At 43.9% G+C, this 20,499-nt stretch overlaps 1 protein-coding gene across 1 annotated transcript in view; it reads right to left on the bottom strand.

Annotated features, from left to right (window-relative positions):
- Positions 1–6,072: 6,072 nt before the first annotated feature.
- The window catches only part of LOC149362991 (uncharacterized), a 42,760-nt gene continuing 28,333 nt past the window's right edge, over positions 6,073–20,499 (bottom strand). Inside the window, exon 8 of the mRNA XM_089568408.1 lies at positions 6,073–6,228. Coding sequence (XP_089424534.1) covers positions 6,073–6,228 — 156 coding nt within the window. The remainder of the gene's footprint in view (positions 6,229–20,499) is intronic.

The following is a 20,499-nucleotide window of genomic DNA, read 5'->3' as shown; positions in this document are numbered from 1 at the left end:
TTTTTCTTAACCTGTAGGCCAGCGAGTATCTATCCTTTAGAGTGAATTTCTTTCTCAAATTCCTCTCCCTCTCTGGTAAGGAGCTAGCTCATGTCTTTGAAATAGTTCTGCTCTTAAGCTCACTGTGCATTCGGTCCCTTAACGATTTGAGTAGGCTTTATTGCACCGCCTGAAGATCTGGAGGCGCAAACCTAAGTGCAAGCAGATAAAGTAGTGGAAAGAACGAACCAAAGTTGCAGAAGCTGTTCGATCTAAAGCACATGCACCAGCCGGTATCTGGGACAGCTCAACCAGCTTTGTTGTCCTTTGGGCCTGTGCATGGTCGTCTTTTTCATTGCAATTGCCTCTGCGGAAAGACGGAGTCAAGCCGGCGACTCAAGTCGAAAAGGTGAGGAGGCGGTTGCAGTAAGGTTTCAGGCGGATCACATGAACGACTTCGTGACCATAGTGGCGAAGGTCCGAAGAAGGCGTCACTGGTTCGACGGTGTAGCTGACAGTGGACATACGCTCCAAGAAATACTGATGCTGAGGTAGTGACCGAAAATATGTATGCACCAGGAAAAGGCACTCAGGGAGAGGCTTGCGTTGGTCTCTCTGTATTTTGAGAGGTCTTCATTATCTGCTCTAGAATGAGCGAGACGGCTTCGGACACTGCTCAGCATGGCGGGGAATTTTACAATCGAAGGCGCATTCAGGTGCATTTCATGCGGTAGGGCAAGATTGTGTTCAGGAGACAGGAAGGTTGACGGCCTTATGATAGAAAGAACGGGCGAAAAGAATTGTTGCTTGAGAAGAAATCTTTTGGGCATAAGTGAAAAAGGGAAAGACGTGGACCCAATTAAATCTTTTCGAGGAAACGTTCTTCCGCTTAGTCTACCCCATCGTTATTATAGTTGAAAGTCAGTGATGTGTCCTGTTTTTTTACTTCTATGTCTCAATGTGTCTGTCTCTGCGGTAAGCACACTGCTGTTTTTCTGCTCTGTCGCTGTGGAACAGTTCGAAAGCTATCGCTGAACAATATTAATCTTTGCACGTATTTAAAAAAACGGCTAGCAAGCTCATTGTTTGAAGTTCGATAGCTGTCCAACAGGTCATATTTTATAGTTACACTTACCATGCTTATATACATTTTTTTTCTGTTTTGCACATGACGTAGCGTTTTCTTGCTGTTCTTGGATTACTCGACTGTATGCTTTATTTTTATGTTTGCTTATACATCTGCATTATGAACACATTACTCTATAACTTTTGTTAAACATCAATGACTTTTTGTATGCATAACCGCAAGCTTTGTTTTGAATGACCCATGTACTTTAACTGCTGCTGTTGTGCTTTCTGAATGTATTTTTCAATGTATTTTTCCACGTTCACACTAACAGGAGGTCCCAGTGCAGCCATTAACTATGGGACCTCCTTCTGTATATTCTCTTCTGTAAGAAGTTTGAATGTACTAAAAAATATTTGATTTTATTTGAAATGTTCAACGGAATCGCACCAACTAGCCCGGAAAGATGCCATTCTTGAGAAACGTCCTTGGCGAGCACTCACCGAGAGTCGAAATGAATCATTTCTTGAAGCCGTTGGATTTACGATGATATGCAAAAATCGTTGAATGAACACTGCGACAGGCATGCAGCAGCTCTCGAACCACTTCACACCAGAGAACACGCCCGGGGAAGCAGAAAGGCTTCTATATGCGGCATTGTGATGTAGGACATAGTGTTGAAGGATGAAGAATGCGACATCAAGAACATCAGCCGCGGGGACGGCTATTCGTTCACCTGGGATTCTTTAACTGGGGGGGCGGGAACCAGTCAAGCTTTCCAGCTTTTTTTCCCTAACCTCCCCCATCATGTTGATGGAAATAAAGGCTATTATTATTATTATTATTATTATTATTATTATTATTAAATCTCGGCGCATGCAGAGAGTTAGTCAAGGGTGACAATTGCCTGTCAATTACCGGTGCCGCGTACGGACGCCCATCTTACAGGTCGATGACCTCGCGATCTAAGGGGCGAGGTGGGCGCTTCAATGCCTCTCTAGCGTTGGTCAAGGCGCGAGAAGTCGGACTTGCGTTAATGATAGCCAATGCCTAAGCAGATACAGAAGTACCCCAGCGGTGGGGGGCTGCCACGCGCCGTATCGCAGTGTTTAACAAATAGAGCACGGTCAGATGACTTTCATATCTTCACGCTCAGTTCAACTCGGCTTCTGTTCACGAAAGGACGACCTCGCAGGTTCACTGTGAAATCAAAAAATTATTTCGCTAACTTTTGTTGATATATAGTTATTTGGTTTGATTTATGGGTTTACTGGGGTTTAACGTCCCATAGTTTCTAAGGCTATGAGGGATGCCGTAGTGAAGAACTCCGGATATTCGTTCACCTGGGATTCTTTAACGTGCGCTTACATCGCACAGTACACGGGCCTCTAGAATTTCGCCGCCATCAAAATTAGGCTGCCGCGGCAGGCATCGAAGCCGCGTCTTTCAGGTCAGCAGCCGAGTGCCTTAAGCGCTCACTCAGAGCGGCGGCCTATATTTATTTACAGCGCAACTGCAGTTTTTACCCCGGGAAGACCAGGTGACGACAGCTCCACAACCGCATCCTGCTTAAATCAAATATCGGCGTAGGTCTATACATGAGAAACTCCTGAGAGCGATGAAAGAACTACTGGCCTTCTCCTGACACAGAGGAAAGCAATGAAGTAGGGAAATAGCTTCAAGGAACCATCAGCGAAGAAAAACAGCATGAGATTGCAATAAATTTTGCGGAGAAAACACTCAGAATAATGCGCAATAATCCCCGTAAATCAGTCCCGCTTCCTCCCTATCTTCAGCCAAGATGTAGCATGAGTAGGCAACTAAGAGATAAAACTAAATCTTGTCTCTCATAGCCTGAGTTGCTTGGGACGTTAAACCCCATAAATCATCAAATAAAACGACGATAAAAAAGGGCCCTCTATTTCTGACCCAGTCATGATGCAAATATGGCCTTTCGCCGCCGTTTAAGCTCCCTCCTTTCTATGAGGCAGTGTGCTGCGCTATGTTTCATTGGTGTCTTTCTTTTGGCTTGCTTTTTTTCCTGCGTTCCCGTAGCGCAGTATTTCGTTTATAAATACCGGCTCTAGACAATACAAGCAAGGACAAAGCCGTAATATACTTCAAAATAGGTCCTTCAGCCAGTGGCGTCGAACGATTGTCACGACAACCCTGCAACCGCTAGCGTGGCACCGCAGGGAACTGGCAGCTGCAAGTACACAGAACACGGATTAACCCGATTATCTGCAACGTGATGCCATTCAGTCGGCACCATTGGCTTAAGGACCCCATTTTAGGAGCAAGCACTCCGTCTACAAATGTACCGGTCTTTAGATCACATTCTTCCACTATTCGCGATTTCACGATCGCTGTCTATTTATTCCTGTATTTCAAACAAATTATGCCATCGGCTTCCTGTTACCGCGTTTCGGCATTTCCTTCGGCTTTTAACGCGTCGGTTTATCTTTGAGCGCTTTCCACTCCTTCCCCTCGCAAACGACACGATGCGGTTTGATACAAGCGTCACATACAAGCCTCCAAACATACGCTCCGCAGTGGTTTTCGCGTTATCCCTGCGTCGGGTGATTCGAGAACTCGGGTCTGCCTTCATTTCGCAGGGGTGCTTTCCTCCTTTCTTTTTGACCTTCGCGTATTCTATCATCGCACAATTTTATTGCAAATCGCAAACCGAACGCTTAGGAGGTTATTTCAAAGTGCATGAGTGCTACAATTAAAAGGGTATCAAGGAGAGATAGGATGGCCAGGTGATGTATACTCGATATTCTGCTGAGCAACAAAACGCCAGTGGGGCAGTGAAGATAAGGCGACAAGAGTTCGAAAAGTATAGCCTTGTTTTTTTATTCACGAGACCCGGGAAAAAAGCATTATTGTATTTTTTCATATCCTGTTATCGCGCTCAGTAAGTATGAAGAGGTCAGCTTAAATAAGACACTAAAACTGTACGATACTGCATAGTTCCGACTATCGTATCTTGGCCAAATCTTTTCAGTAAAATCAGACAGCCGATGGGTTAGAATGAGAAGCCTTTGCAAAATTAACAGACTACTCAGACTTGTAATGAACTAATACGAAGTTGGTACCATGGGCTCATGCGCTATCTTCATCCGCATAGCCGAATGCCACACTATATCCCCACCGCATCCGGCGCTTCATTTTTTCATATTTTCGCAGTTCTACCGAGGCTTTGCATGCAGCATTCCTGGGCAATGCTTTTGTATTTACCGCATACTTCGCAAACGTTTGCACCTTCAATTTCATTGTTGTTGTTGTTTGGCTTTGTTGTTGTCGAAACGACATGCCATTTGGATGGATTCATGTACGTGAACAAATTCACTGGTTATCATACAATCATCATCATCAGCCTGACTACGCCCACTGAAGGACAAAAAAGCCTCTTCAATAGGTTTTAATTAACCCTTGCCTGTGCCAGCTGCGACCATCCTATCCCCTCAAACTTCTTTATCTCATGAGGCAAGCCTTCGTCAGCACGGTGCCATCAATGCCATTTACGCTTGAGCTTTGTGTTTCCTACGCGTTCCTCCAATTCGGCTGCTCGCACCACCGGCACACTGCGTCTCTTTCACATCCGCTTCGCCCGCTCGTGCGAGCCCCGGTGTCCATTCTCTTGCACTCTGCATGGGCTTCTTGTCGTCCCTGCTATTACAAACAGTCTAGCTCCTGTCACCTCATCTTAGCCTCTCCACTTCGGCCGCCCGCACCGCTGGGTCATAACGCCCTTACGGTTCTTCAGCACGAGCTTCTCGCTCTTGCGGCAGTTCCATAAGGTCGTGTTCATCCCGCTGACTCTGTCGCCTTAGTCGTCTCAAAACGGCATGCGGAGCACGCTGGGGCTCTGCCAAGTCTGCGCTACTGAAAGGACCGGGAGCATCCACTCGAGCACGAGCCGCGAGGCGCCGAGCTGGCGGACAACGTTGGTGGCGTGATCAACGAAGAGCTCAGGTTCTCTTCTCTCCGCTCCTCCTCCTCACTTTCGTCCAGCGCAAGTCCGGTGTGAACGCTAATTTAGTTCAGCCCCGCGATGGGGTTCAAGAGAGCGGAACTTCACATTGCTTCATACAGACGCCTCCCCACTATGCCTTTGACGGAAGGTGTCCGTAGGTAGCCGGCATTTACAGCGCTTTTGAACCGTACTGTGCATCAGACTTAGTTGCTCCATTAACGCAATCTGTAGCACAAACAACCTTTCTCGCTTCTCAAAAGTGCATTGCTTAGGTAAAAATTGAACAATGCATACTTCCTACCATTCACATTCCATCATTTTCCTTATTTTTCAGTGGTAGGCACCTCTAGGAACTACAGAACCCTTGTTGGCACCGTCAATGGTTCATGCTCTATACGGGTTCATTCACATGCCTGTTTCGCAGTCGGCAATAAAAAAATTTTTTGTACGTGCCGACGTTTGCGGAGTTTAAATAAAGGGTGCAGCTTTGGAGCACGCGCTAAAGCAGTTACCACTGGATTAGGTGCTACATAGTTCACCACGACGTAGACTTTAGCCTACTACTAAAATAGTTTTCAAGTAATAACCGGAGAAAAAAAGTTTTGGGCTAGCCCAATGGGTAATTGTAATCAATATATATTTATATTTTTTCAGTCCTCTTGGTCAGGTGGGCTGCAAAGCGTCGGACAATACGCCTTGGAGAAACCGCGCCATAGTACTTTTTGCTTCTCCAAGGCTAGTTTCACTGCTTTTTTCCGCTTGGAGAAGATCAAACTCGTCACCCTTTACCGGTGTTCTAGTGAACATGTCCGCACGTTCAAAATATTGGTGACCTTAAGAACAAACTGTCGTATTTTTCAATGTTGCATTTTTCGGCGCTCTCCCAATCAGGCCAGTAGGCGCTCATAATGCATCTCAGCGAAAGCGAAAGTTTGGAAAAATAAGGAGATTTGGTGACCTGTTCAATAGCCTATACGTATTTGGCATGCATTTATTCGAAGCGGATAGCGGTGTTACATATTTATCGAAACACCTTGTTGAAGCACCTTCACGGTGTGTCGCTGATGCCGAACTCAGCACGTAAAACTTGAATTAGTTCGAAAGGATTCGCCAGGCCACACTTTCCCGAGAAGTCAGTCAGGTGCACGTCGAAGTATAGCCAAGAGAAGCGCGTCCTAGGGCTGTTCTGCTTCACATAGCGCACCTGCGAACAATGGCGACGTAGTTCAATGACGGGACCACAGGACAAAAAGATACGCTATGTTGGCACGGATTAAAGGTTTAACAACAAAAGTGCCCCACCTGTGAAGCTCCATGAGGAGTAATTCGAGCCTTGAACAAATAAGAAAATGAACCTCTTTCGCAACACCTAAGTGTCATGGGTAAGAGCTGTGGACATTCGGTAGTTTGAAACTGCCATAAAAAGTGTGAGCAAAAATAAGCCACCCCATTCATCGTTCACGCATAACAGGCTAGTGGTTGTAGAGATTGATTGATTGAATGATTGATTCAATTTTTATTTCTCAACATTCATACAAGGCATGCTTGTTAAAACATCTGAATCCCTAGCTGGAAGCTAGTTGGGATCCATGCAATTCAGTTTCAAAGAAAATTGCAGGCATAACAAAAATTAATTACATTCATATAAAAGCTCATGAAATTAGAAAGACATAAATGAGTACATAGAGCAACAATATTCAGAGCACCAAGCCTCTTTTACAAACAGATACAAACACACAAAAATACATGAAAAGAAAAAAAGCGGTGGCTTCGCTCATTGTTTATAATATTTCTTCAGTGACACAGGAAAAGTTTTACAATGTTTGAGTTCACTTGGAAGCTTGTTCCACAGCTTAATACCAACATGGGCCATCCTTCTTTCTCCATAGACATTTTTTGTTTTCGGAAGAAGGAAATTTCTATGAGTGGCGTTGCGAGTGCATAGTGTGGGATACAGAATAGCGATGAGTGTAACGGGTAATTGTCTGTAAGGCATGTGTGTATTGTCAAGACAGTCCTGTATTCAAGTAATGGTTGTAGTGGCAGTATATTCATCTGTTTAAAAAGAGGAGCAGTGTGGGCGTTGTATCCTGAATGTGAAATGAATCGAATTGCCCTTTTTTGCAAGACCCTAAGTGGTTCCAAATAAGATTGGTAGGTGTGGCCCCATGATTCAATGCAATATGATAACTGGCTTTGAAAAATTGAGAAATAAATAGTTCTGAGTATGTCATTACCAAAATAATCTCGGCATTTGTAGAGTGCAAAGCATGCTGCAGCTAACTTTTTACAAAGCGCCTGAATGTATGGCTTCCAGTGCAGGTTCTCATCTAGAATTATTCCAAGATAAGTGATGTTATTGAAAAGTGCAATAGGTGTTCCCAGCCATTGCACGGAAGGCAGGTTTTTATGTATTGTTTTTCTGGAGCCCCTAAATATTATGCATTTTGTCTTATTAACATTTACAACAAGTTTATTTGAAATAAACCAGCTACACAAAGTTTCCAATTCTCGGTTTGCGGTGCTAATAAGATCCGTTGTAGATTCATGTGCACATAGAAGAGCAGTGTCGTCAGCATACATAAAAACAGAGAAGTGTTGTGTGAAATGCGGCAGGTCATTAATATACAAGGTAAAAAAAATCGGACCAAGGACTGAACCCTGAGGCACACCAACCGTAACTGTTTCAAAGTCAGATTTTACACCCCTAAGTTGGATCATTTGCCGCCAATTATTGAGATAACTTCTGAAGAATTCTAAACTAATACCTCTAAACCCGTAGTGCACCAGCTTTTTCAGTAAAATTTCGTGATCAACAGTGTCAAATGCTTTCTTAATGTCCAAAAAAATTCCTAAGACTATTTTATTATCATTTAGGAAAGTGTTGATCGTGTTTGTTAAAGATATGACGGCCGTACCAGTTGATCTGTTTGGTCTAAAGCCGTGTTGTTGCGGACATAGCAAGGCTTCTTTCTCGAGAAATATTTTCACTCTCTTTGCAACGAGTTTTTCAAAAAGTGTGTTTATGCAGCTTAAAATGGAAATTGGGCGGTAATTCTCAACGTGGTTACGGTCACCATTTTTGTGAATCGGTACTATTCTAGCTAGCTTAAGCAGATCGGGATAGGTGGAGGAATAGAAGGCAAAGTTGAAGATTTTTTCAAGTGGCTGGCATAAGATATCAATGCATTCCTTCAGCGCAATAGAGGCAACGCCATCACATCCAGTAGATAATTTCGATGGAAAATGATTAGCTGTATATACAATCTCATCCACTGTAATATCATGGTATGCAAAGGTCACTACAATGTTTTGCGGAGGAGGGAGGTACTCAGTGCAGGGGCAAGTATTTCCTATACTTGCACCAGTAGTGGAAAAATATACATTGAACGTTGTAACTAGATTTTCAATGGAGATCCCCAAGATTTCTATGTCAGGCATAATAAAACGATTTGCTACGGGTTTAATAACAGAGTTAATGATCTGCCACGTGACTTTCGTACTGTGGGCATTTTTCAAAATTAATTGGGAGTAATACTCTTTCTTGCGGGACCTTATGGCAGCAGTAACTAAGTTTCTTGCTCTCCGAAACTTTACTAAGTAATATGAATTACCTTGCTTTTGTTTACATTTGGTATGACAGTGATCTTTTTCCTTAATAAGTTTCATAATAGCTTGTGTCATCCAGGGACAGATAGGCGCACTATAGTATCTTTTGATTTGAGGTGTAGAAGATTGCAAAACTGCCGTGGTTAGCCTGTCGTTAAATTCTTGGTATACGTCGTTAACATGAGCTGAGTTGATCAAGCTAAAATCTACCGCTTGAAGACATTCCCTTAACTGAATAACATCGATTCTGCAGTGGGGGTCAGATGTTTTACCCGGAGCCGCTTGTTCGAGAGGAAAAAATATCGCAACAGGATAATGATCTGTAAGGTATGTTTTATATATGGAGCTCAAACTAGATGATGTGTCGAAATTACAGAGTATATGATCCAATGACGTCGAAGAAATAGGAGTCACACGTGTAGGGCCTATAACTACATTACTGAAGCCATATGAGTGTAATAAGTTAGTATATACCACACTGTTATCACTTAAAGAATCAATATTTAAATCACCACAGATTAATACTTTGACTCTTAGATTAGATAAGTTCGTGAGCAGCGATTCAAAATGGTCAAGGAAGAGTGATAGAGAGCTATTTGGAGCACGATATACGACAGCAATTGTAAGGCTCATACACTGAACAACCAAAAAATCAAAACCAGCAGAATATGAATTTGTCAACCCAGGAAGAAGGGAGGAGTGCAACGATGTTTTTATATATAGGCCAACTCCACCGCCTCTCGTAGAAGTTTTTCTACTACAGGAAAAAAAATTGAACCCTTGGATATTGTGGAATTTCCCTTCATGTAGCCAAGTTTCTGAAACGGCTATGAAGTCAAACGTAAATGAGTGCTCAGCCATTAGACAGCAGACATTATCTATGTTCTTATTCAAGCTTCCAACATTGCAATGAAGCAGAGAGGCACATGCATTTTTTTTTCATAAATTGGTTTGCTAGCTACACACTGTCCATGATTTACTGTCGATTTTGGTTTAACAGATCAGAGCTAAGTCGGCCTCGGAACGGATCTGAATCACGTTCGAGTTCTCGGCCTTCCTAGCAAGGATCTTTCCATTAGCGACCCAGGTGAACTTCCAGCCCTTTTCTCGCTTTCGTGCAATTGCTTTTCCAAGCAAAACCTTATACTCAGGACAGAGGTGCTCATTAATATAGACTGTGTCTGTGCCTTCGTAGCCAAAGTCCAGCGGAGACAAACTGATCTTTTTCACTGCGTGTAGTATTCTGCTACGCACGGAGCGAGATGTGAGCCTCACGATCACGTTTGTTTTTTTTTTTTCACCGAAGATGCTACTTCCAGAAAGATGAGCTCAACGAGCGCTGCTCACTAATTTGAGAGAATATTCTCTAAGCTTGCGCCGTGTATATTTTAAGATAGCAGCAACGTTAACGGTTAGGGATCCTGAAGAAAGCACCAATTTTTGTTCTCGGTACAGTTAAAAGATGCGCTTTTGGAGCTGTGCCGATACTTTTTCGGCCAAGAAAGGCGCATTTGTCCAGGTGAAATGTACAGTTGGAAATGTGATTCTGTTTCCCAATTCAACTGAAACTGGTGAGTACGGTTATGACATGGAGAAAATTACGGACTCAGCGGTCACCGTCTCGAAATTGATGGCGACGTGTCCGGGATGAAGCCGTCCTCACAAAAAACAAAATATTTTAAAGACGTCAATACTTTATTCTGCAAACGGTCCGTGCATGCGATACCTGCGTTTCATTTCTTGTACTCTACTGAAACATAAAAGGTTCGTTCTCTGTGAGAGTAGCCGCTTCACCATTAGAGCACGTTATCTAACACAAAAGGACACGCAGAACACAAAACAGAATATACAGGGAACGCGCCTTACAACGATATGTACTGATGCAGAAGGCTATTTGTAACATCTCCACTCACCCAAATGCACCATTTATGATATAGAACCATTCCCAGCAATCCCTTAACACTGCTTTTCAGTGAGCAAATCAGTCTAAAAGGAGACTATATACTTAAAAGACGACCAAAAGTTAACAGTGAGCAGCCCTTAGCAGTGCAAAAAGTGCTCGATCGGCCTTCCTAAAATGAACAACATTTTGCGGAAATACCACCATCCTTTAACTAGCAACGACCGTCTCAAGAAAATATTTGCCGATGCATCAGAGCTACGCACTGAAGGAGCAAAAACCTGTCAGACATGCTACAGCAGGATAGAATTGAAAAAAAAAAAAACAGAAAGCTCTCCTCAAAGCAGGCCTTCCAGCCAAGAGCGCCGACCGATTTTCATCCCCTAGTGGTTAACGCATTTTCCTTGCAAGCGTGAAATCGCAGGAGGTGGCAGATTAGGAAAACAAATTGGCAGTATCTTAGCTCAGCTATGCCAGGATATTCGTAGTGGGAGGTACGGTATATCCCTGGTTACGTCTTTTTGTTTTGGTTATTTTCATGGACCGACGACTCGAGTTTCTCCCATCTTCTACGCCGCGCAGCGTCGGCCTTGCTCTCCTTGGCCGATATGACAGTGTTTTTTCCACTGCCGCATCACCATCATTTATACACCGCGACCGTCCTCCTCCCCTTGCCGCGCATGCGCAGTATAGCACGGTGTGCCATCTGCGTGTCGCGCAGGCGCAATCTCTCTCGCGGAGTGAGGCGAGCGGCGTGAGGGCGCGGCGGCGGCAGCTGTGACGTCACTCGGCGGCTCCTCTCGGCCGGAGCCGAGCGGCGCGGCTGTGCCGTCACTCGGCTCCTCGCGCATGCGCACAAGTGGCGCCGAATGCCCACAGCGAAACGGTGAGACTGCGGGTAATGTAGCTCTCGCTACAATAAACCATGGCTCAATCACCTAACCGCGGTGTGATGAATATTGGTCGACGCCCACTGTCTGGAGGGCAACGTTGAAGGACACCTGCCACTGAGTTCTTGAGATGTATGGAATTATATCCCACGCTAGGATCCATTAGAAACCCCCGTAGACGAGCTCTTGGTGTCGATCTAGATGAAGGACATGCAAGTATTTTTAAAGCTACAGAATTGTTAGAAGTAAGGCAAGCGACTTTATCTTTCGTATGAAACTAGCTTTAACTGCGTGTCATCTAATTTTTTCTACATACTTCAATGCTCCTCCTGTCAGAAAAAATACATCGGGGAAACCGGGTAACCAATGAGCGCGGGACTAAACGGCCATCGTGTCGACGCAGGAAAGAATCTTCGGAAGTTAGTTTCGGAACATATTAATCAACCTGCTGACCAGTTCGATTAACTTAAACGATTATTTGCCATTCAGGCTTCAAATCTGCAAGGGATAAAAAAAAACGAAAAGAAGCATTCCTAAACCACAAATTTAAACCCTTATAACAAGATCGGATCAACGTCTTCAAACACGACTGCATCACGGTGCTTGAAAATATTAAAGGTGTAGCCCGCTCTTTCATTCACGAGGTAGAACTGAAGCCAGAACCGCTCGCATGCTGCTTGAAATGGTTACATCGACTCCACGCGCGGGTTTCCTCTGGCAGGCGTTTAGGGGGTTTCCCCAGGCAGCCGTATTCAGAATCGCGCCCTGTTGGGCTAACTGGCACATTTTTTCGAAGTGAAGGGTGTGAGGACAACACACGAAGGAAGGTGCAGCAATAGTTCTTTTGAGTGATCGGATCACGTTTTTAAACATGTCCGAAATAACGTGACTCATCGCCTCAAAGCGAGAATCCAGCTACACCTAGCCATCAAAAGCAGCTCCTGTAATTAAGCAGAACATGACACTGGTTAAGAACATACGGAAAACCGAGGCTACTGAACACAGGCATGAAAGCTCCTCAACGCCTAGAAATATTGAACAGAAAAGGAAGCATCGTAGATAAAGCAATTTTATGTACTCCTGGCCAAAGCACACTAAAAGTGTAAGTGAAAAACAATAAAATCCAATAACTCAGCAGCTACGAAAATAAATAATCAGTATAAATGGTTGCTAGCAAAAACCACAAACTTGCAAAAAAAATTTCTCTTGTCAAGAAAAACATGTCACCGTAATGTTTTACGAAAAAACACAGTTTCTTCCTCACGGAATGCTATGCAAGGATGACTGCCACAGATACTCCGCCTTTCTTTCTAAAGTGAAAAGCTTCGATTGTTTCTCGCGCAACAAGGTTGCCACGGCAGAAAAATAATCCCGGTGCTAATGAGCTCTGCATCGCGTGTTCTCGTATGTCACTGATGCAAAAAGCTGTCTGGCCAAAACTGGTTTGTTTATTCGTTTTTTACTTCTGTTTAAGCATAAGCACAGCTTTTGCTACGATGCTTTTGCGCATATATTTTACAAGTGTAGTGTACCCATCTGGCCAAAACTGGTTTGTTTATTCGTTTTTTACTTTTGTTTAAGCACGAGCACAGCTTCTGCTACGATGCCTTTGCGCATGTATTTTACAAGTGTATTTTTTCTCACCTACGGAAGTTACCTTTTATTGCAATGCCTGGTTGAGTTCCTGAGCTCGCGGCAACGAATAACGTGTTATTTCCGAAAGGTATAGGAACATGCCCTGCTCTTTGGAATTAACAGTTGGCAGCGTTGGCCCATGTTGCCTTCAATCTTTTGTAATCTTCGCGGCCGTCCGTCGCGGTAGCCGCAATTAGGGAGGCGTCATCCGGATGGTACAGGCTCCGCAGACGATATGTAATTTGTTGGTTGCCCGCTGCTTGGCTTCCTTCAGCGGAGGCGTGCGGCCGAAAGCCTAGGCATCCTTGGTTCTCCTTTAATATTATGTCGTTAAAATTGAAAGCGGATGCACATCAGAAGAGAGTGGACAAAGAGGCAATCAGGTGGGCAACATATCAAAGGGACAAGATTCACCTACGCTCTAGAAACGAAACGAACCTCAGTGGCTCCTCTCTTCCAGATTTTCCATAATGCTTGTAGAATATGATATTCTTTCAAGAAATGCTTCGGCGCGGCAGACAAGGACAAAACATAGAATAACACCACAGAGCGCCAACTAACAACTGATTTTATTGGAACCCGCTTCAACGAATATATGCTTTGCGCTCATCGATGACAAAAGAAAAAAGATAACATGCAGTGAAGACAGCATTAGGCAAAAAGTGAGCAGCACCCATGGCACGTGTGGCACACGCGTACATCGTCCTGCCCCAAATCTAATCATTCTGATAGGAATTCTAATTCTCTCTTGAGAAGCGTCACTGATGGATTGCTCACGCATGTGTTTGTCCCCGAACTAAGCATGACTGCTGCTTCAAAAATTTCTCTTTGAAGCTTGTCTTTTCTGCGGCCTAAATAACTGTACCGCTGAAGAGCGGGAAACAGCCACATTCTTTGCAGTGCGCCGGCAGGTGCTCCCCAGTGCGGTTCTTGAGAGAGTTTGAGTGCTCTCTTAGTCTGTCATTTATGCACCTGCCGGTTTGCCCAACACAAAACTAACCACAGGTGAACTTGATTTTGTAGATCACGCCTACTGCACATGGGATGAAAGGATTTTGGTGTTTTATGCCGCAGACTATTCTTTTTGATTGCAGCCTGCCAACCATCGGGCATAGTGTTGACAGTTTACAAGGTGCCGTAAAAACCATGCTGACACCATGCTTCGTAGACACCTTTTTAAGGTTGTGTGAAACCTTGTGTATGTATGGAACAACCTCAAATTTCTTTTCTCTTGAAGGTTCCTGTGATGTGGCCACTCTGCCTGAGTTCTTCAACTTTTTGAATAATGATTCCGCGGCTCCCACCATCAGGGATGACTTGTAGCCGGCCATGCGAAGACGCTCTGTTTGAGTTCTAAAACTGTGGCTAACTTTGTGCTCGCAAGACTTTAGAAGGGCGGATTTAAATAGGGAAACCACAAGACCGCATTTTACAAGTTTTGAATGGCAGGAATTGAAGGGCAATGGAGCCTTCTTACACCACGGGAGATACTGCCAACAAATGTGCTCTTTGTTATCAAAAGACAACCTTAAATCCAAAAATTGAATGCACTGCGAAGATGGCAACTCAGAGGTAAAACGGAGGGAATTAGACACGCTAGAAAAAACAGACAGAATGTCTCCGGCTATATCTTCAAGAACGTCTGCTTGGGATATCTTTAAAATAACCAAAAAATCATCTACATATCTGAGAACTTTCACGACGCAACCGTGTGTCAAATTGAGCGCAAGATGGCGGTCAAACTTAGCAAGGAATATTTCAGAAAGAACAGGGGCAACACAGGACCCAATGCAAATTCCTTTTCTCTGTACATAAAATCCGTCTTCAAATTTGACAATTGTCGACTCAAGATAAAATTTTAGAAGCTCTAGAAAAGATTCAATGGTGACACCACAAGTGTTCCGAAAGGCAACAGCACCCAACTGATCTATCAAATCCCTTACAGCAACGAAAAGATCACCGTGCGGAACTGAATAAAAAAGTTCCTCCACATCCACCGAAAAGGCATAATTGGCCCCTGGAGCGCGTTATTTGAGAATGTCAACCACACAATTAGAGCGGGAAACTTTGAACGGATCTTCTGGTTTAAGATGACTCAGATGGGACTGCAAAAACTTGCTGACGAGCAACAGCCAACTGTCCCGCTCCGTTACTATCATCCTGAACGGACGATAGTAACTAATCTTCTGCCGTCCAAGGTTAAGCAAAGTGCCGTCTCTCTCCTGGGTGAGCTGAATCTGCAGACCCTCGCAATTAAGGTTTCTAAATGCAAACCTGAAGGATTAACCATCTTTTTTACCGCCAAAACCCACAAAGACTCTTGTCCGTTCAGGACGATAGTAACGGAGCGGGACAGTTGGCTGTTGCTCGTCAGCAAGTTTTTGCAGTCCCATCTGAGTCATCTTAAACCAGAAGATCCGTTCAAAGTTTCCAGCTCTAATTGTGTGGTTGACATTCTCAAAGAACGCGCTCCAGGGGCCAATTCTGCCTTTTCGGTGGATGTGAGGAACTTTTTTATTCAGTTTCGCACGGTGATCTTTTCGTTGCTGTAAGGGATTTGATAGATCAGTTGGGTGCTGTTGCCTTTCGGAACACTTGTGGTGTCACCATTGAATCTTTTCTAGAGCTTCTAAAATTTTATCTTGAGTCGACAATTGTCAAATCTGAAGACGGATTTTATGTACATAGAAAAGGAATTTGCATTCGGTCCTGTGTTGCCCCTGTTCTTTCTGAAATATTCCTTGCTAAGTTTGACCGCCAACTTGCGCTCAATTTGACACACGTTTGCGTCGTGAAAGTTCTGAGATATGTAGATGATTTTTTGGTTATTTTAAAGATATCCCAAGCAGACGTTCTTGAAGATATAGCCGATACATTCTGTCTGTTTTTTCTAGCGTGTCTAATTCCCTCCGTTTTACCTCTGTGTTGCCATTTTCGCAGTGCATTCAATTTTTGGATTTAAGGTTGTCTTTTGATAACAAAGAGCACATTTGTTGGCAGTATCTCCCGCGGTGTAAGGCTCCATTGCCCTTCAATTCCTGCCATTCAAACTTGTAAAACGCGGTCTTGTGGTTTCCCTATTTAAATGCGCCCTTCTAAAGTCTTGCGAGCACAAAGTTAGCCACAGTTTTAGAACTCAAACAGAGCGTCTTCGCATGGCCGGCTACAAGTCATCCCTGATGGTGGGAGCCGCGGAATCATTATTCAAAAAGTTGAAGAACCCAGGCAGAGTGGCCACATCACAGGAACCTTCAAGAGAAAAGAAATTTGAGGTTGTTCCATACATACACAAGGTTTCACACAACCTTAAAAAGGTGTCTACGAAGCATGGTGTCAGCATGGTTTTTACGGCACCTTGTAAACTGTCAACACTATGCCCGATGGTTGGCAGGCTGCAATCAAAAAGAATAGTCTGCGGCATAAAACACCAAAATCCTTTCATCCCATGTGCAGTAGGCGTGATCTACAAAATGAAGTTCACCTGTGGTGTTTTGTGTTGGACAAACCGGCAGGTGCATAAATGACAGACTAAGAGAACACTTAAACTCTCTCAAGAACCGCACTGGGGAGCACCTGCCGGCGCACTGCAATGAATGTGGCTGTTTCCCGCTCTTCAGCGGTACAGTTATTTTAGGCCGCAGAAAAGACAAGCTTCAAAGAGAAATTTTTGAAGCAGCAGTCATCCTTAGTTCGGGGACAAACACATGCGTGAGCAATCCATCAGTGACGCTTCTCAAGAGAGAATTAGAATTCCTATCAGAATAATTAGATTTGGGGCATGACGATGTACGCGTGTGCCACACGTGCCATGGGTGCTGCTCACTTTTTGCCTAATGCTGTCTTCACTGCATGTTATCTTTTTTCTTTTGTCATTGATGAGCGCAAAGCATATATTCGTTGAAGCGGGTTCCAATAAAATCAGTTGTTAGTTGGCGCTCTGTGGTGTTATTCTACGTTTTGTCCTTGTCTGCCGCGCCGAAGCATTTCTTGAAATATGTATGACCAACTGGCCTACAAAACAACCCCTTCTCAATATGATACTCCTTTTCAAATGTCGTACTCTTGTAAAGAGAGAGGGAGAAGGAAAGCAATCAACTTCCTTTAGAAGTAGCCTGAGAGCAGTATAGTGCCGGATTGCAAATGTGCAGAGAGAAAAAAAAGGATTACCTACGGCTTAAGTTTTGTTCTTAAACTCACGAAATCGGCGTGCGTCCAAATGTCTGCGATGCACCGCTAACCATTCTGATTATATCCACATCCCCTGAAGATCACATGGCACGCCACTCTTATTCTCAGCCGGGTGGTACCTGATGACGTGGGTGGGGGCAAGGAGAAACAATTTCCCAAGCCGTTTGCGAAATTTTAAAGAAAAAAAACGTGATGGAAAACAGGCTGTATTGGTCATTCCTTCTGCACAACAAGCAGCGGGCCTTATGGAGGATACATTAACCTTTCCGTTGTAATCATCGTTCGCGCGAAAAAAAAAAGGCACCTCGTAATAGAAGAAGAAAAGATTTGCACTCAAGAAAATACCAGCAGTTCTTTAAAAATTTTTGGAACGCCTTCGCCTCAACCTGCACTGTACATGCTTCAGGGAAGTGGGGATGAGAAGGAGTGATTCATTTTTAACTTTGTAAAACTTTTTTTCACTCACATCGCTATTGTGCGCCCACGAGAAAGTGCCTCGATAAAGAGGTGAGATTGTGCAGCCTATTTCCAGTAACCCTGAATTGTTCCATGAATTCAGTGTAAAGTGATGAATTCAGGTGAAATTTCACTCGGTCTATACTGAAAAACACACGAAAACAGAGGAATCTAGCTGCCGCACGAAACGACACAAACAGCGACCGCCAAAAAGATTGGCTAAGCAGGGCTTGCATTACGTTCTGGAGTGTGCTGACCAAGAAGAGATTGCAAACGGTGGCTTGTCTAACCGTTGACAGATTCAATCGATTAAATCCTTCCGATTCCTCGCTCAACTAAGGAGCCTTCCTCCAGTAGAGGTCACTCCCAAAGCAAAATTCACAGGGCGCACGTAAATACTTTCATACGAAGTGGTGCAGCTACTTATTTCGCAGAAACCATTCGGATAATTAGGCCGTTCACCAGGCAAAAAACCTTAAATAATTTACCTTTTTCCATGCACCGCCACTTTCCATCGTTCAAAAAGCTCCAAATATGCTAATAGTGATGCGTGTGTTTATGCTTTTACAGAGGTGCGCATTTGGAGAAGTGATGAGAAACAGCCGGCCAGCAACCCACAAACTGGTCATATGCTAGAGCTTGTACAACGTTTTTCACTCTAGAATACCTACAGGATTGTTACACCACTAAACTACCCATCCATTTGTTAAGCATTACGTCACTGTATATGCACAACAATGAAACTGCGCTTTTAGAGCAGTCGATTAGCTGCTACGTAATGAACTCAGTGTATTTAAGCATTCAGATATCCAACAAAATCAGTTTGAAGTATAGCGCTTCTCTGTCTTGTTCGCTCTTCCTGTTCCTGCGTTTCTTTCTGTTTCTTCATGCTACAATCAAAAGTACACAGTTTCTTTCATCACAAGGTCGCTACTTGGAAACGAGTGAACAAAGATGTCCGAATCTATCCTTAACATCTTATAATTGCTTTGCTCGGTGACACAGCTGCCAATGTTTGGCGGGAAAAATCGCCAAGGCAAAGGCAGCAGAAGGAGCAGAAGTGTCTTCACTGAGATAGATTACTGTGTTTCTAGCGGTCAGGAAGATATCTTTCTATCCGTTACAGCAGTACCCGCGATGAAAGAGGCAGGTCATAGAATGCCGTAGCTCCCGCACTTTTTGTCCTTACTTGCAGCGTACATACACTTCTGCTCTATTCCGAAACGGTTGCTGAGCAGGTGTTCGAATTATAAGGCAATTTAGACAGCAGGAGCTTCGTCCATAGAAGAGGAGACAGCTGCTAAAGAGCGCACAGGAGCCGGCTAGCTTCCTTTTGCTGACACAAATTGTTAAACTGTACGTACTACGGTGTTTAAAGGTACATTGTGAATATCACGAACAATTTCATGCAAGAGGCACTATATTGTGCGATTCTCTTTGTGCACGTGATAAACAGTCGGGTAGTATCTGAACCAAAGCACTCTGTTCATCCCTTCTCGATATCCTTGTTAGACAGTGCTTGCCACCCGAGATTTCTTGCTTCAAATAAAACCATGGCTGCAAGTTAGCAATGGGATGTTCCCATGTGCACTGCTCTCTATCAGACGCACCGGGGGAAAGCGAGACAGAGAGGTAAGGTGTTCGGTTGGCGATAACAGGTCCCATTTTTTCACAATATGCCAACAGTGTGCTCGCAAAGTAGGGCCGTAGTCGGGAAATGTCGGCCCTTCAACTTTCGCCCCTTCTTCCTGATAGCAGCGAAGTTCCAAAATCTCTAAAATCAACTAGTAACAGAGTCGAGAATTACAGGCCGAAATAAAAAAAATAAATGAGGCAATAGGAGCCGTGTTTTAGGTTTGTTCCTCGGGTCACCTTCGGGCTCTTATCTAAACTTAAGTGATGAGGCAGTATTTACATAGTCACTGCTTCCTAGATTGTCGACAAAATTAACCGTGTGCTCAGCTGGATCATTAAATTTGCTGCATATCGGGGCGCGTGCCACTCAGGCGGAGGCAGCGAACCGGAACTTCTACGCCCTGCTGTTGTCAAAAGCATTCGAATGTCACTGCCATGTGACGAAAAAAAGTCAAGAGAAAATACAGTTTTCTAGATCAGAGGTAGATCACGTAGCGTGAAGAAGAACGGTGCGGAAGCTTTTGAAATTTGTATTGGAGGCCATAGTTGACTACGGTCATTAAGTGCGGTTCTCGAAGGGTCAAGAAAATTAACAGTGGGCATAAAAAAATAACCGCTTCCGGAAAGTTTGTTAAGTGCGCCGTTTCAGAATAAAACCACTCAACCCATCCCCTTCTTCCTCCCCTACAGAACAGCATCGCTCCGCCCGATTTTGACGACTGAGCATTAAGGCTGCTATATTTTTCGAAAATATAGCCTTTGCTGGAAGAGACTAAATATAAGTATTTGGGTGTCACACTTACTAACACTTTATCATGGAATTTACATATAGATAACATCTGCTCTTCCGCACTCCGCAAACTATACTTCTTAAGACATAAGCTTAAAACTTCTCCCCCAAGCGTAAAATTACTTGCTTACAATTCACTAATTAGACCAAAACTCGAGTACGCATGCCTTGTCTGGGACCCGTTTACTAAACACAATATCACCCGCCTAGAAAAGGTACAGAGAAAAGCTGTAAGGTTTATTTACTCTAAATTTTCCCCGTATGACTCACCCTCTGAAATAATGCAGGTTAATGGTATTCAATGTCTTGCAGAACGAAGAAAAAATTTACGTTTGGAATTTCTTTACTTGCTTTGGAAACAGGAATTAGCTA

Source organism: Amblyomma mixtum, chromosome 2 (genome assembly GCF_055824585.1).
Source record: "Amblyomma mixtum isolate Tamu chromosome 2, ASM5582458v1, whole genome shotgun sequence".
NCBI classification, from domain to species: Eukaryota; Metazoa; Arthropoda; class Arachnida; order Ixodida; family Ixodidae; genus Amblyomma; species Amblyomma mixtum.
Note: the sequence above shows the minus strand (reverse complement) of the source record. Positions and strands in the feature narration are given on the sequence as shown.